Below are 13,784 nucleotides of genomic sequence, written 5' to 3' on the forward strand. Positions count from 1 at the left end.
CCTTCCTCGTTTTCTCCCATTTCCCACACCTGTCCCCTATCTCCGTTCCCCCTTAAAAGCCAGATGCAGATGTCACTCCTGGTTCCCCATTGAATTCCGCTTCGTGAGAGCCCGGGGTCCTGCTGCGTCTGGCTCTGTTATGGTTTTCCCCTCCTGTTCTTGATTCCCCCCGCCGGTCCCGACCCGGCTCCTGGTTTTTAATTCCCTTGGATGGATCGTCTGGTATTGGACTTCTCTTCTGTTTTGGATTCGCCGTTTGGACTTTGTCTTTGATTGTTCGCCCCAGACTCACTTCCCCCGGACACCTGCTCACCTTGGACACGCCCCCCTGGCACCATACCCTTCTCCTGCATGATTTTTTCCCAACTGTTTCCTCACCATCCGGATTGTGTCGTCTGCATAGGGCCCAGAGAGAACTGTTCGTGACAATTACAGTGTTGGTGGCTATTTTCCTTACTGTCTTTAATGCTATTCTGCAAGGTACAGTATAGGATTTTATTGCAGGACTGGTATTTTAAATGCAACTGATAAACCCAATATACAGTGGTTCTAATCTGTGCTCAATTAAGCCTAGTAAACCTGTCAAACTTATCAGAGTTTACAGAGAATATACCAGAAGAACACCAATTGGTTCCATGTTAAAAATGGCAGAATTTCCAATGAATCATCTCAGCTGCATTTATAATGGCCAATCCTTTGAGATTAAATGTCATAACAGAACCTTCTCACATTAATAATAAGACAACTTCTAAATCAACAGATATGACCAAATTGCACAGTCAGGTTTCTGGTCAGTTGGAGGTTACAGCAGGTTGACTGCCTTGTAGATTGCTGATATAAATTGGGAGATACAACCAATTGCTGTCTTCTACTACTAAAAAGGAAGACATTTTCTTACTGGCAAATTCGTAATTCGTAGCATATAACACTAGAAACGTCAAATGTCACTTCATAAATGTATAAGCTACTAATACTCAAATATGCATTATTAAAACATACTGTATTTATATGAGAACAGTCGACTATTGAGAAATAAGTATTCAATCAATTGTAAATAGAGGTCAGTTTCTAGAAGGTTATTAACATTCTATTTTTAGAATAAATGGAATAGTATCTCCTTCTTGATGTTGTCTGAATATAGAGATCTGGAGTCAGAGATAGGAATTTTTTAATGGCAACCAGATTGAAGTACTGAATTGTTTTCAACTTGAAATGGGAGCATGTTTCATTCATTTTGCTTTGTTATAACCAGTATCTTGGTAATTCTCAATTAACTGAAAATGAGTATGCTTTCATGTCTGCACGATGCTGGATTTGCACTCTACGACTTGTTTTGAAACAAATTGATTGCATTTGTGTGGAGAAATGTATCAAAAAATATTCTTCATGTTTGAATGTTTCATGCATATAACATGGCCTTAGCATTGAAGCTTGCTTTCATCTATATTTTCAAAAGTTTAGTGCAATACAGAACAACAGTGAGCCAAAGTCTGACCACACAATGAACAGGGTATGATACCCCTGGATATGACACCTGCCCACTGTAGGGAGTTACACACCAGTTTCTCCAAACTGCCAAATATATAACCACAAAAAAGCTGAAAATACATTATTTATTCTGCCAAGGAACAACATTTTAAATCTAAAATGTGACATCAAGCCAAGGATTAATATATCTTTAACTATGGAAGCTGTCAGAGACAAAGTAAGTCTGTTATAATTTCCAAAAGACATTTGCTAGCGAGGAAGTTTACAGATGAGAGGAAGTCATATAACCCATCTAGCCTGTTTGGTAGTTAACAGCTAATTGACTCAAGGCTCTAATTCAAACATTTGTAAAAACAGGGTATCCGCTTTAACAACATGACTGGGTTGCTTGTTTCATACGCCCACAACCCTACATGTAAAGAAATCTTCCTTCACCTGATTCAAAGACGGGCTCAGTGTCTTAGACTAGTGAATACCATCCAAAGGGCTTTTCTCTCACACATTCTGGCACAGAATACACACTAGATAATCAGTGGTTCTCAGTGAAGGACATGACAGGAAAGTGCTCAGGGAGTCAGGGAATCCCACCACAGTCTACAGTTGCAGCAGAACACAAAAGGAAAAACAAAAATAGCACCAAAAGTGTCATCATTGCCATGGCAGCCTTGCTCTGTGGAGGCCTGTTATTATTGGTAGCATGAGTGAAGGAAAGACTTCACACAGCCTCGCTTTTCGCAAAACACATTAATTAGACAGGGACGGATATTAGTCATATACCCTGACATTGTATTGAAATGTCAAACTCTAGTTTCCAGAAGATGTTCTGAGAGCTGTGTTACTTATCAGGATATTGATAACATTAACTGCAACACAGAACGTACCTGTAGGTAACAATGATTTTTTTTTTGTGTGATACATGCTTAATTATACTTATCCATCCATACATTTTTTCCAACTACTTCTTCCAAATCAGGGTTGCAGTGGGGCCAGAGCCATTCCTGGCAAGCAACAAGGTGGGGTACACTCTGGACAGGACAGAGCGCCAGTCCATCACAGGACACAGACAGACATTAACATGTCACACACAGTCATGCCAGGGCCAATTTTCCCCAAATGCCTTTTAACCTACTAGTGTGTCTTTGAACTGTGGAGTTCCTGGCAGAAACGCACACGAACATGGGGAGAACATACCAACCCGAGGCAGATAACACCCCAAGACTGGAACTCAAGCCCAGGGTCCCCAGAGCTGTGAGGCAGCAATGCTAATCAAACCTCCACTTCTATGTATATTTATACTTTTTTTTTTTACTATTTCAGCCCCATTATAGATATTGAAATACTGTATCTCTATATCAAGAAGTACTGTATACTGTACCTGATCACTCTGTCTCTCTTTTACTTTTAGTAAACTGTTAAAAAATGAATGTTAACCAAATTAATCGAAAATTGCAGGTAATTCTGTACCTACTGTATGTATTAGTCTTTTTTGTGTTTATCCCCCAGAATTATTATTTTTTCCAATGTAAACATAAATCCTCGGAGATATACTTGTGTCCATTTCAGCAGGTTAGTTATTTCCTAACGAATGTGAGATTAAATTTATTTAAAGTGACTCTCCTAGTTGGCAGCCAAGCCATAAGGTTAAACCCCCCCCCTCACTATGGTGAGGACTGAGCCAGGGAGCTGCTATGAGGGTGTGGGTGTGGAGTTTAACATGCAGTAGGTGAGAAGAACTGTTCAGTTTTAGGATCTACTCCTCCTCCTGAGCTTCTGTTATAAATTATATTTCTCTCATATCAAAATAATTTTAACGTACAAACTAGAATATAAAATCAACAACAGTTTTGTCAGAGCCAATGCCTGACATTGGCAAAGATTCCCCATGATTTTGTCTTTTAGGATGCCTTTTGTCTTTTCAGATCTGCTCAGACCTAATGGAGTTCTTCTGTTTATTTATTGCATTAAGGAAAGTACCCAGCTACAGGTATCTCCAAAATCAATGACAGTGTCTAAATTCTGCTTCAAAACTGAGTAAACAGCTAAAGGCAGAAACAAACGCTCAGTGTGCCAGACGGTGTGCTGTCCGAAAGAAGGTCACGATGACAGAGAGTGCTGGCGCGAGCAGAAGTTTACCTCTGGTTGTTCAGCTTTTGTCAGAATTAATCACTCATTACTTTTGCGAACTCGGGCTGGTTTCCATGGAGATAAAATTTAAACTGCAGATTACAGTAGAAATTATCCGGAACGAGGCATCCACTCTTGAGCGCTGCTGTTTAAGCAGAGGCTTATTTATTCTACATTGTGTGTTTCCTAATGGCTAATCATTACAAACCGTAGGTATGGGTTTTTTTTTTCATTCCATGTTGCACGCTATTGGACTATACAGGAAAAGCATTTTCCCATCAGACGAGTGATACAAAAATAGCACCACTGGAGAAAAGATTAGGACCACCCACCAAACAACACGCAGCTCCAGGATCTGGTATGTACTGTATTCCCCAGGTTTTAGAAATATTTGCAGGCCAATCCTGTCCCCTTGTTTTGGCTAGATCGCCTTCTGTTGTCTTGAGTGCAAAGGTGTGTGGGATTGAATTACACGTGCCACTTGTGCCACCAGTTTTCCGCAAGATAAAAATCTGGGGATTATTCCTGCCAGGAAAGGGAAGGCAATCTGTCTCAGGCTCCTTAAGCCAGCCACACACTGCCTGCCTCTGGCTATGAAAGTCCATTCACTTAGTGTGTGGTTCCTAATGTTTCAGCTAGTGAGTGTATTTCTAAGCAAACGCAAAAAGGGCCTTTATTGATTTCAAGTTCCTTGACTGTAAAGGAGTTTAGATGTACTGTGTGAAAATTGTTTTCCTCTTGTACATCAAAATATCATCAATCACAGTACAGTCCTCCCCCGAAATTAAAAATAATGCAGATGCACATTTGTGTTCCTCCAGATTTTTCCTCGAAACATACTGGATACAATACATAAACATATTTGTACATTTAAGGACTGCTAATTTTAATAGAATATTCTGATGTCTAGGAGAAACTCACTTCACTGTCACAATGAAGAAAATGGGGAACATTTAGTCAAAGGGCTGAAGTCACAGGGAAAGGAATCTGTTGAAAGTATGGTTATAGTCCAGAACGTACAGTACATGTGGAAGGTGAAATCTTATAGCTTTTTCAAGTCTGGTTCAAAATACAAAATGCATCTTTTCATGTCCGGTTCTACATGACAGTCCATACATTCTCTAACTGCTTTATCCCAAAAAACATGGCCATAAGGGAGCTGGAACCTATCCTGGCAAGTAGTAAGACAGGATTCACCCTGAACAGGACAACTTTCCATTGCAGGGCGTGAATAAGACACAAACACACTCACACCTACCAATATACCCCAGGACTGTGGGAGGAAACCCACACAAACAAATACAAACTCCATGCAGACAGCACCACAGGAATTGAACCCAGAGCCCCACCGAAGGCAGGGTACCACTGTGTCGCCATACCACCCTTCTTTGTGACAATAACTTTGGATAACACAACCGCAGCGCTGGATAAAGAGTCTGGAAAAAAAAATTGAATTTTTTTTCTTCCCAGGCTACAAAAGTAAATAGCACTGGCATTCCCCTAAGGCCCATTTATTCCAAAGCTATGGTAAATAAAGACAATTTAATGAATACTAACACCCCACAACCAGAGAAAGGAAATGAAATAAAGAAAGCAGCTGTCTAATCCACAGAGCAGCTGGACTGATAAATGACTAAATGAGGAGAGAGCTGGTTCAGTAATTCGGAACATGATTTTAATAAACCTAATAGTAGAGTTAATGAATTCCAGAATGATTTAGGAAGCTGTAGAGAATTTAATCTCACACGTATTTATTTGATTTATTTATTTTTAAAAAAGGACTGAGAGCAGATGCCTCTGCAGGAATTTCATACCTGCTTTGGGCACTATGTTTTTCTATATTCCCATTTGAACATTTCAGCCTGGCTCTATCACACAATGCATGGAAAAAATGTCACCCATGAGACAGAGGCTTTTAATAAAGCAACAATCTCTGACACTGTGAAAAGGAATCCTTTCACCAGCCTTCACGCACGTAAGACTATGAATAATAAGAGGCATTTATTGGAAAAAAGTATTTCAGCAGGGGTTTGAAGTTAATCACATTTTGGAGAAATAAAAAGGAAGGGTGAAGCATATACAATAAGCTTGAGCAGATCAGTCTAAATATTATTTTTCACACTCTTTTGTAATTTTCATTTTTAGTTCCCTTAGGCATCTTACATGGATGACCTTCGTAAGTCTCTTTCTTCAGCACTTGAATTCCAAATATGAAGGAGAATAAATCAGATTGTGGCAATACTAAATAACTACAATACTCAAAGTATTCTCCTAATGAATGGCAAAGCATTGAAATAACCTATGCTCTTTCTAATGCATCCTTAATACATTCATGGTAATCAATTAGCTCTAACACAGTCTTTGTAACAAAATGTTACCATTAATACAAGATAGTCTAAAGACCAATTAAGTGAAATGATTTCAGAATGATTCCATTTGAATTTAAGAGCAAACATATTCAGTTTGTATGAAGCATAATTTCATTAAGAGCTAGCAGCTACAGTATTCAAAGTGTTATCAGGTTTTTGCATTTTGAGCAGAATGGAATCTGAAATTAACCGTCACACCATAAGAAAAATAGCTATGACAAATGCTTTTAAAAGCAAAGATTCTTTTATTCTACAAAACATAATCTGCAATTTAAACTAAAGGAAAAAATAAAGATGAAGGATTGTTCCACTGAATACATATGGTTTTGAATAAAGAATTTGCTCAGTTCTTTTTCATGATTGCACAAAAATTCAAGATAATATCATTATTCTCTTCCTCTTTATAGGCTGCTACTTCCTCTTAAGATGTATGGTGACTTGCTTCAATTATACAGTAGCTTTACGGATGATGAAGCTGCACTAATGTATCATATGTAGTTTTAATTTAGAGACATTTGGAAAATTAATGACACAGTTCTCATGAATAGCAATCGATTTTCACAGGAAATACTGCGGAAGGCTGTTTTAAAAAAATCAGTACTGTATGACAGGCCTGCAGCATAAACCAAGCAGAGTTACCATACTGACTGAATGAAAGTTTCCTATTCCAATCCTGCCTGTCTTCAAATACTGACAAAAGAAAATATAACACTGGTCTACTGTAGCTTACTTGATAGTAGAAAACTCTACCAATAAGAGGTGTGATCATCTATAATTTATATGTGATTTACCAAACCATACTTAAAAAACACTTGCATAAAGAGTGTGAATGCTCAGATACGTATTGATTTTTGGAGGACTTTGGATGATTTTGGGCCTCTGTCTGGATTTAATCTTAAACACTTTAAAGCTACTAAACTGTGCTAAGGTCTGTAGGCCCCAGTTGCTAGGAGACACTCACCTAGGCCTCCTGCTGCGATGACTCTTCCTCCAAGGTAACCAGCCACAAAGTCAGCTCGTTTTTCCCTCATACGAGACGCTCGTGTGGGTTTATTCCAAATTCCTGCAAAGATACACAAAAACCATCTACTGTATTAAGAAGCACTGACATAGCCTACATAATGAACGACAGATGGGAATAATACAGGCACACTTCCAGATTTGGTTTCTCTTATAATGAGAGATTATCAGGGGTTTTTTTTTGCCTTGGCTCCTCTGTAACCGAGTAAGGATGTAAATGAACATTGTGAATATTTGTTTTTGTTTAAAAGAAAGAAGTACTAATATACTGTAAACCATTGTTTACTTCTGGCTCTTTGGAAACTACAGTAACTCACCTCAATTTTACAGTCTGATGTCACTGTTCACTGCTAATATTCCCTCTCTCATTTTTAAAGCTCAGATTCAGAGCTCATAGACTTTTTTTGCTGCCAGGACTTTCAAGTGCCAACAGGCCATAAAGTGTTAAAGAGTTCCCCCAGATAACCCCTTTACACTCTCAGTAGCTTTTTGCTGAAATATTTTTGATGGATGGCACATTTATGTGGAGAGCAGAATGCTTCTTTATTGATCATATTATTAATTAATTTGGATTTTTTACAGTGTGTTTGAACTCATTTAGACAGCTGGCTGGACTACTGATGTAATGTGAGAGACATAGTATACTCATACACCAGCAGAGCACCACCTGGGATTTGTGTTGGTTATGAATCCAGTGTCTTAACCATCATTCTACCCTATTCTGCAAACAGCTTTGTATAAGACAATGAATCCAATCTTCATTTCCTGTGCCTCTAAAGCAGTATCTGTTTGATGATTAAAATCCTCCAAAAAGCCATCCCTTTCCATATTGAAATGAAGACTGAAGAATCCGCATGAACGTATTATGAATCCCAAAATATAATCGGAAGAAATCCAAGTGCTTAGTCTGGATCACTGTCTGAGAAAACCAAATTATACTTCTAAATTTGGGATTGTCTGACTTCTGAAAAAAGTGTGGCTTTGCTCCTATGAGTTCTATATAGAGCAGGTAGTGAACGCGTTATCTCCTCTCCATGGAAACAGCCACTCTGACTCACACATCTCCCTGATGAGGAAGAGGCCAGCCAGTGCTCAATCTCACAGAGTACACAAACTGCAGGCAACGTCGCCCGACACCTGATGAGACGTTAGGATTTTTTTTGTTGTTGTTGTTTTTGTTTCTGCTGGTGGAAGTCATTGCTACAGTGAGAGCCACACAGACAGAAATAGCTATAAGGCACATGACGTTGGAGTAGAAAAACATGCCAGACTGATTCCAGTGTCATTTGAGTGGAATATGATTGCGGTAAAAAAAAAGATAATCATCTAGGGTGGAGACTGAAATCTTTGTGGAGTGCTTGAGAAAATCTGATTTTTCAGGATTTAAAGTTTGGATTTAATACCACTCCTAAAATAACAAACAAATCGACATGCTATATTTCAACAGTTAAGTCAAGCTCCAATTAATACAAAGAGTTGATGAATCTGGGGACAACATATTTAAAATTTGCTTTGCGTAACTTGCCTGGCTAAGGAAACTTCAACAAGAATGAAAACTTAAGGCTGGGAGGACCCCAAAAGAGATAAAAGTAACCCCAAAACACCACTGCAGCAGTCCTGCAGCTTTTGGAGCTTTTGGTTGATGAGGTTGGTTCGGAGGTATGCTTCAGAGGAACATGTTAAGTTTGATGGTGCAACATCTAGGATTTGATGAGAATATGAAGCATTAACCCAAAATCTATTGGTTATGGAGGTCAGCTTTGGCCAGCCTGACAAAGAGGTGCTATATGAACTTGCAGTGAATAGGTACTTACTGATGCATGTGAATGAACAGAAGAAGTGGCTGAATAAGAAAAGCAAAGGGTGTCTGGCATGCCCGAGAGCGTCTGGTCACTAGGGGGAGACTTTGGACGGGGGTGGGGTGTGGTAGAGGGTTGGGGATCGACCCTGCATGTAGCTGGGAGCAAGAGCAGCTATTTCACCCTGCAACTCACAACTGGCAACTCACTGAAGCTGAGCAGGTGTGAGCCTGATCAGTACCTGGATTGGAGACCTCCTGGGAAAGCTAAGGTTGCTCTAAGGTGTTAGAGGGGCCACTATGCGGGGCTCACCCTGCAGTCTGTGTGGGTCATAATGCCTCTGTATAGTGACAGGGACCCTCACTATACTGTAAAAAGGTACTCTACTTCAGATGAGACGTAAAAACCGTGGTCCTGACTATCTGAGGTCATTAAAAATCCCAGGGCGTTTATTGAAATGAGTAGGGGTGTTACTCCAATCTTGGACACATTTCCTCCCCACCGATAGCTGGTGTGTGGTGAGCGTATTGGCGCACTTCGGCTGATGTTGCATAATCCAGGTGGGACTTCACATTGGTGGTGGAGGATAGTCCCCATTACCTGTAAAGCATTTTGAGTGGAGTGCCCAGAAAAGTGCTATATAAGTGTAAGAAATTATGGTGAGTTACCTAGCACTAGGTATGCTTAAGCTGGAATTTCCTTGCAAAAGCACTTCCAAAGTCACAGAAACACCTTGGGTGCTATTCTGCAAGGAACGCAGTTTATAACAATGCTGGTATAAGACAGATCAATCAGGATCATGTGCCTTTGTAATCATCACAGGTCAGGTTCAGCAACAGGAACACACTCAATGATCTCTACAGCCATATTCATACTCTATGTACTCATACTTTTGATGAAGTGCATTTAAAATCTAATATTTTTAACAGGAATTAGAATGAACTGTAACTAAGAAGTACTGACAGTATTGATGACATAACTGTAAAAATAATTATATTATTTCTAACTCACAATATTAAAACACATTAATAATAAATATGTTAAAAATAAATGCCTTAAATGGACACATCTAGTTTCACAAAGCCTCAGAAAGTTTAAAGAAACTACAATCGTCCTTATTAAAGGAGGTTGAACTCAATACCCTGTTATCTTGATGAAAGTCAGCGAAAGTAACAGATTGTCAACTTTAATAACTAGCCAGGTTTCTAGGGGGAAATGATGTCCCCATAGCAGATAATCTTCATTACATAAAGATATAATAAGGTTCAAGCAAGCCTTATTGCACCTTTACATTGAATTCTTATGGAGCTAGAATTCTTTATATCCGCGTCCAGAGAACTTCTAACAAACTGGCTGCTTATTTTTTGTGAACAGAAGGGCTTCTTCACAGAAGAGATACATTTCCATTCAAACAGGCTCGTGAGTAAATGTTACCCAACCAAAGAATAATTTACAAGAACACTTTCAGCTGCAGTACTTGTGTAGCTAATTTGTGTGCTTGAATAATTAATTAAGCATTGTGAATGAAACATTGCTTACTGGTGAAGAGCTGAAAATGGGACAAGAGGGAGTTTCGGGAAAAAAAGAGGAGTCCCATGTTGTTCTTCATCTTCAAGAAGTGGAAACAAATTGCATTTTGACAAGATAAACTCTTTGGAATTCAGTGTGGTCCCTGTATAAAGCACTATGTATTTCTTATTCATTGTTAGACTGTAGGGCAGCATGCTGGCCCGCTGGGTAGCATTGCTACTGTACATCTCAATGTTGGGGCCCTAGTGCCAATTCCTGGGCTGCTATCTGCTTGGAGTTTGCATTTTCTCTATGTGTTTGTGTGGGTTCCCCTCTGGGCGTGCTGGTTTTCTCCTACAGTCAAAAGACAAACTCATAAGGTAACTGTCGTATGGGAAAAGTGGATCTGGAGTGAGTGTGTGCTTGTCTGTCTGCCCTTTCATGGACATGTGTCTTGTCCAGGGTGTATCCTGCCTTGCGCCTGTTGCTGGCCTGGAATTGAATAGGTTAACCTGGTTAGAAAACAGATGGAATGATGGATGTTAGACCACAGAGTTATTGATTGTACCATTTTACTATTCTACCATCCTGTAACCATACAGTATCTGCCCGCTTACCATTTGTGAGATTGAAAAGCAAGCTTTATCCACGAAACCTCCTTCCTCTATCCTGACAGGTATTACAAAAAGCATAAAATGGCCTTAAATGAGCTGGAGAGACAGGGTAAATATGCTGGAAGTGCCTATTTTGGAGACGATAACTATAGCACATTTGCAGGGAGAACTTATACCCTTGTAACAGCAATGAGCTATAAAAGACAACAGGCATGCAATTTGACTTCAAAGTGGAAACAGCAGTTTGCAAGGGACCCTAAAGAGGCAATATTTTACTGTTTTCTCATGTTTGATACTGAATTTTACCATTGTTTAATGTTTTGAAAAAAATCTTGATGCTATTGAGAGTGGTTTTCTGCACTTATTGTGAGTTTTCAGGCTAATTTGCCATTCCAAAAAACATTCTGAAAATCATGTAGAAGAAGACTGTGCTTGTGGCCTGTGCAAAACAATCATCTCAATTTCTCGCCAGTTTTATCACCTGAAAGCGATTATTGACAATCCTTTAGGTGTGAATTGCATTTTGCCATCTGCACAATTAACTGTCATATTGTCAAATGCCAGACAGGACAGAACAGCTGAATATGCACTGTCCTGTAATAACAGATAATTCAACAAACTATATAGGCTGCAGAAAATAAGAGTGATTCAGAATCGCCAACATTTTTACAAAAGAAACTTTTCTTTTGTAAACTGGAAGAATGAACAAGTTGCAAATGATCAGAAATGTGAATGAAAAAGAAAAAGGAAAGAATTCCTTAGAATGACTATGGCAAATAAAAAATAAAAAAAGACATTGAAATTGCCTTGACCTTGGAGAAAATGAACGAACATTCTGTTGATTCTAATGTCATAAAATACTTAGTTTCAGTATGATTTGTACAGTAACACTTTCTTCTTCTAGGTAATGCACCATGCTCTTCTCTCGTTGTGATGTGTATTATTGAATCAGCTACAAAGTAGAGAAGACTGATACGCTGGCAAAGTAATATTAACAACACAGCATGAGCTGTCCTCTCCATATTTTTAACAGAACCAGAATCAACCACCTCTCTAATCTCAGAGGTTTATCCTGCTGTTTCTGAAACAAAAAATGAGAAGTTATACACCTTTCCCACCATTGCCCTTTGACATGTGAATGATTGCTTTCATTGCTACATAAACATAATAGTGTATGTTGCAATGTGTTTAAATGCACAACAAACTCCGCCCAATAACACTAGAAAGCTTTAACAACCGAAAACAGGCCCAACGCCTAAGCCCATGCTGCTGATATGAAGGCCTTTCTCCTCAGTCATTTTTAGACTTATCTATCCATTATTTTCTAACCACTTCATCCAGTACAGGATCGCACGGGAGCCAGAGTCTAATCCAGGAAGCAACGGGGACACGACAACACGGCAGTTCATCACAGGGCAAACGTACAGACGCACACTCCCACACTCTCACCTGAGTGACAATTTGTCCAGAAGCCAATTACCCTTCCAGCATGTTGTTGAACTGTGGGTGGAAACCAGAACACCCAGAGGAACATACAAACTCCACGTAGATAACACTCTGGGTCCAGTGTGTGGCACTTTTGCCTAAAGTATACTGGGGAATCATGTTTTTAACAAGACATGCACTTGCTTGTCAAGAATGAGCACTTCTGTCTTAGTAGTGTCAGTTCACACAGCTTGCTACCTCACTGTAACAGTGAGCTCACTTTGTGTTTTTTACTCACTCACTACTTTTTAGGAGCATCTGATTCAGAGCGACCCTTTCCACACAGGAAAATGCCATTTTGAAGGCAGCCTACTTTTTTTGAAGCAAGAGCTAAGACACGCACAGCCCAAAAATCTCCAGTGTGTATACCCGTACTTTCATTGCATTTTCTAACTGATATGTCCTCTTTGTTACCTCTAGTTACACATAACAAAACTTCCTTTTGTTCCAGTCCCCGGTTATTTGCCTAGTCAGCCAGAGCCACAGGCTCTGACATTGAATCTGATCCAGGAATACAAGCGTGGTAGTGAAAAGCCGTTAGAATGTGTCAGTCTTATCCAAATTAAAAAAGACAGTTGAACTGTACATTCCAGGAGTTAAAGGGAAAGTAGTAGGCTTCTAAAAGCACAACACATTGTATTTCAATCAGATGTTCACATCGTCTCTTACTATATTACAATTCTTCAAAAGATGGGGATAATTGCAAAGAGGAAAAAAGAACGAACAACCTTTTCAGGTTCTTTTCTATGAGAAAGGTGCCACTAACCTTGAAGAAATACGGCCATTCTGCTTCTGTAGAATTCCTTCAGATAATGTGCAAAAGCTTGAACAACCAGATTATTTGGTCAAATCTGAAACCTAAGTAAATTAGAGATAAAATAGAGATACCTGTGCTTTAACATGTCACATGCCTTTTAATTACAAAGGTTAGGGCAATGTCAGCGACTATGAGCTTTAAACACTAAACACAGGCCTCATAAGATGTAAAAACAGAAAAGGAATTAAAGATGTCATAAAGAGAAGCAAAGTAAGTTTCATATTCCTATTACAAAAAACAACTTTTTACCATCACAGCCTCTCCCTGCAGCTTGAATTATGAAAATAATGTTAATTTGAATGCATCTGTCAACAGTGAATTATTCTGGGTCAATCACAAAAGAAAATACGCCGTGTATCCAGAAATTCGCAATGTGAATTAAATTCCCCCGGAGATCATCCTGTATCCGCTATGCACAGGCATGGAATGCCATTGGGATGACAGCAAAGCGAAACTAAGCACGAGCGTCAGGTTGTGAAAACTTGCTCCCTCTTTTTCCAAATTGAACCTGGCAGCTTTCAGAACTGCTACCGAATGTTAAATGCCCAAGCTACATCAG

The 13,784-nt window shown here is 39.3% G+C and overlaps 1 protein-coding gene across 1 annotated transcript in view; it reads right to left on the reverse strand.

Moving 5' to 3' along the window:
• klhdc8b (kelch domain containing 8B) overlaps nt 1–13,784 on the reverse strand; it is a 100,575-nt gene that overhangs the window by 8,679 nt on the left and 78,112 nt on the right. The window contains exon 5 of the mRNA XM_088636555.1: nt 6,943–7,044. Within this exon, the coding sequence (XP_088492681.1) occupies nt 6,943–7,044 (102 nt within the window). The remainder of the gene's footprint in view (nt 1–6,942; nt 7,045–13,784) is intronic.

Source organism: Lepisosteus platostomus, chromosome 6, assembly GCF_059453375.1.
Source record: "Lepisosteus platostomus isolate fLepPlt1 chromosome 6, fLepPlt1.hap1, whole genome shotgun sequence".
Taxonomy (NCBI): Eukaryota; Metazoa; Chordata; class Actinopteri; order Semionotiformes; family Lepisosteidae; genus Lepisosteus; species Lepisosteus platostomus.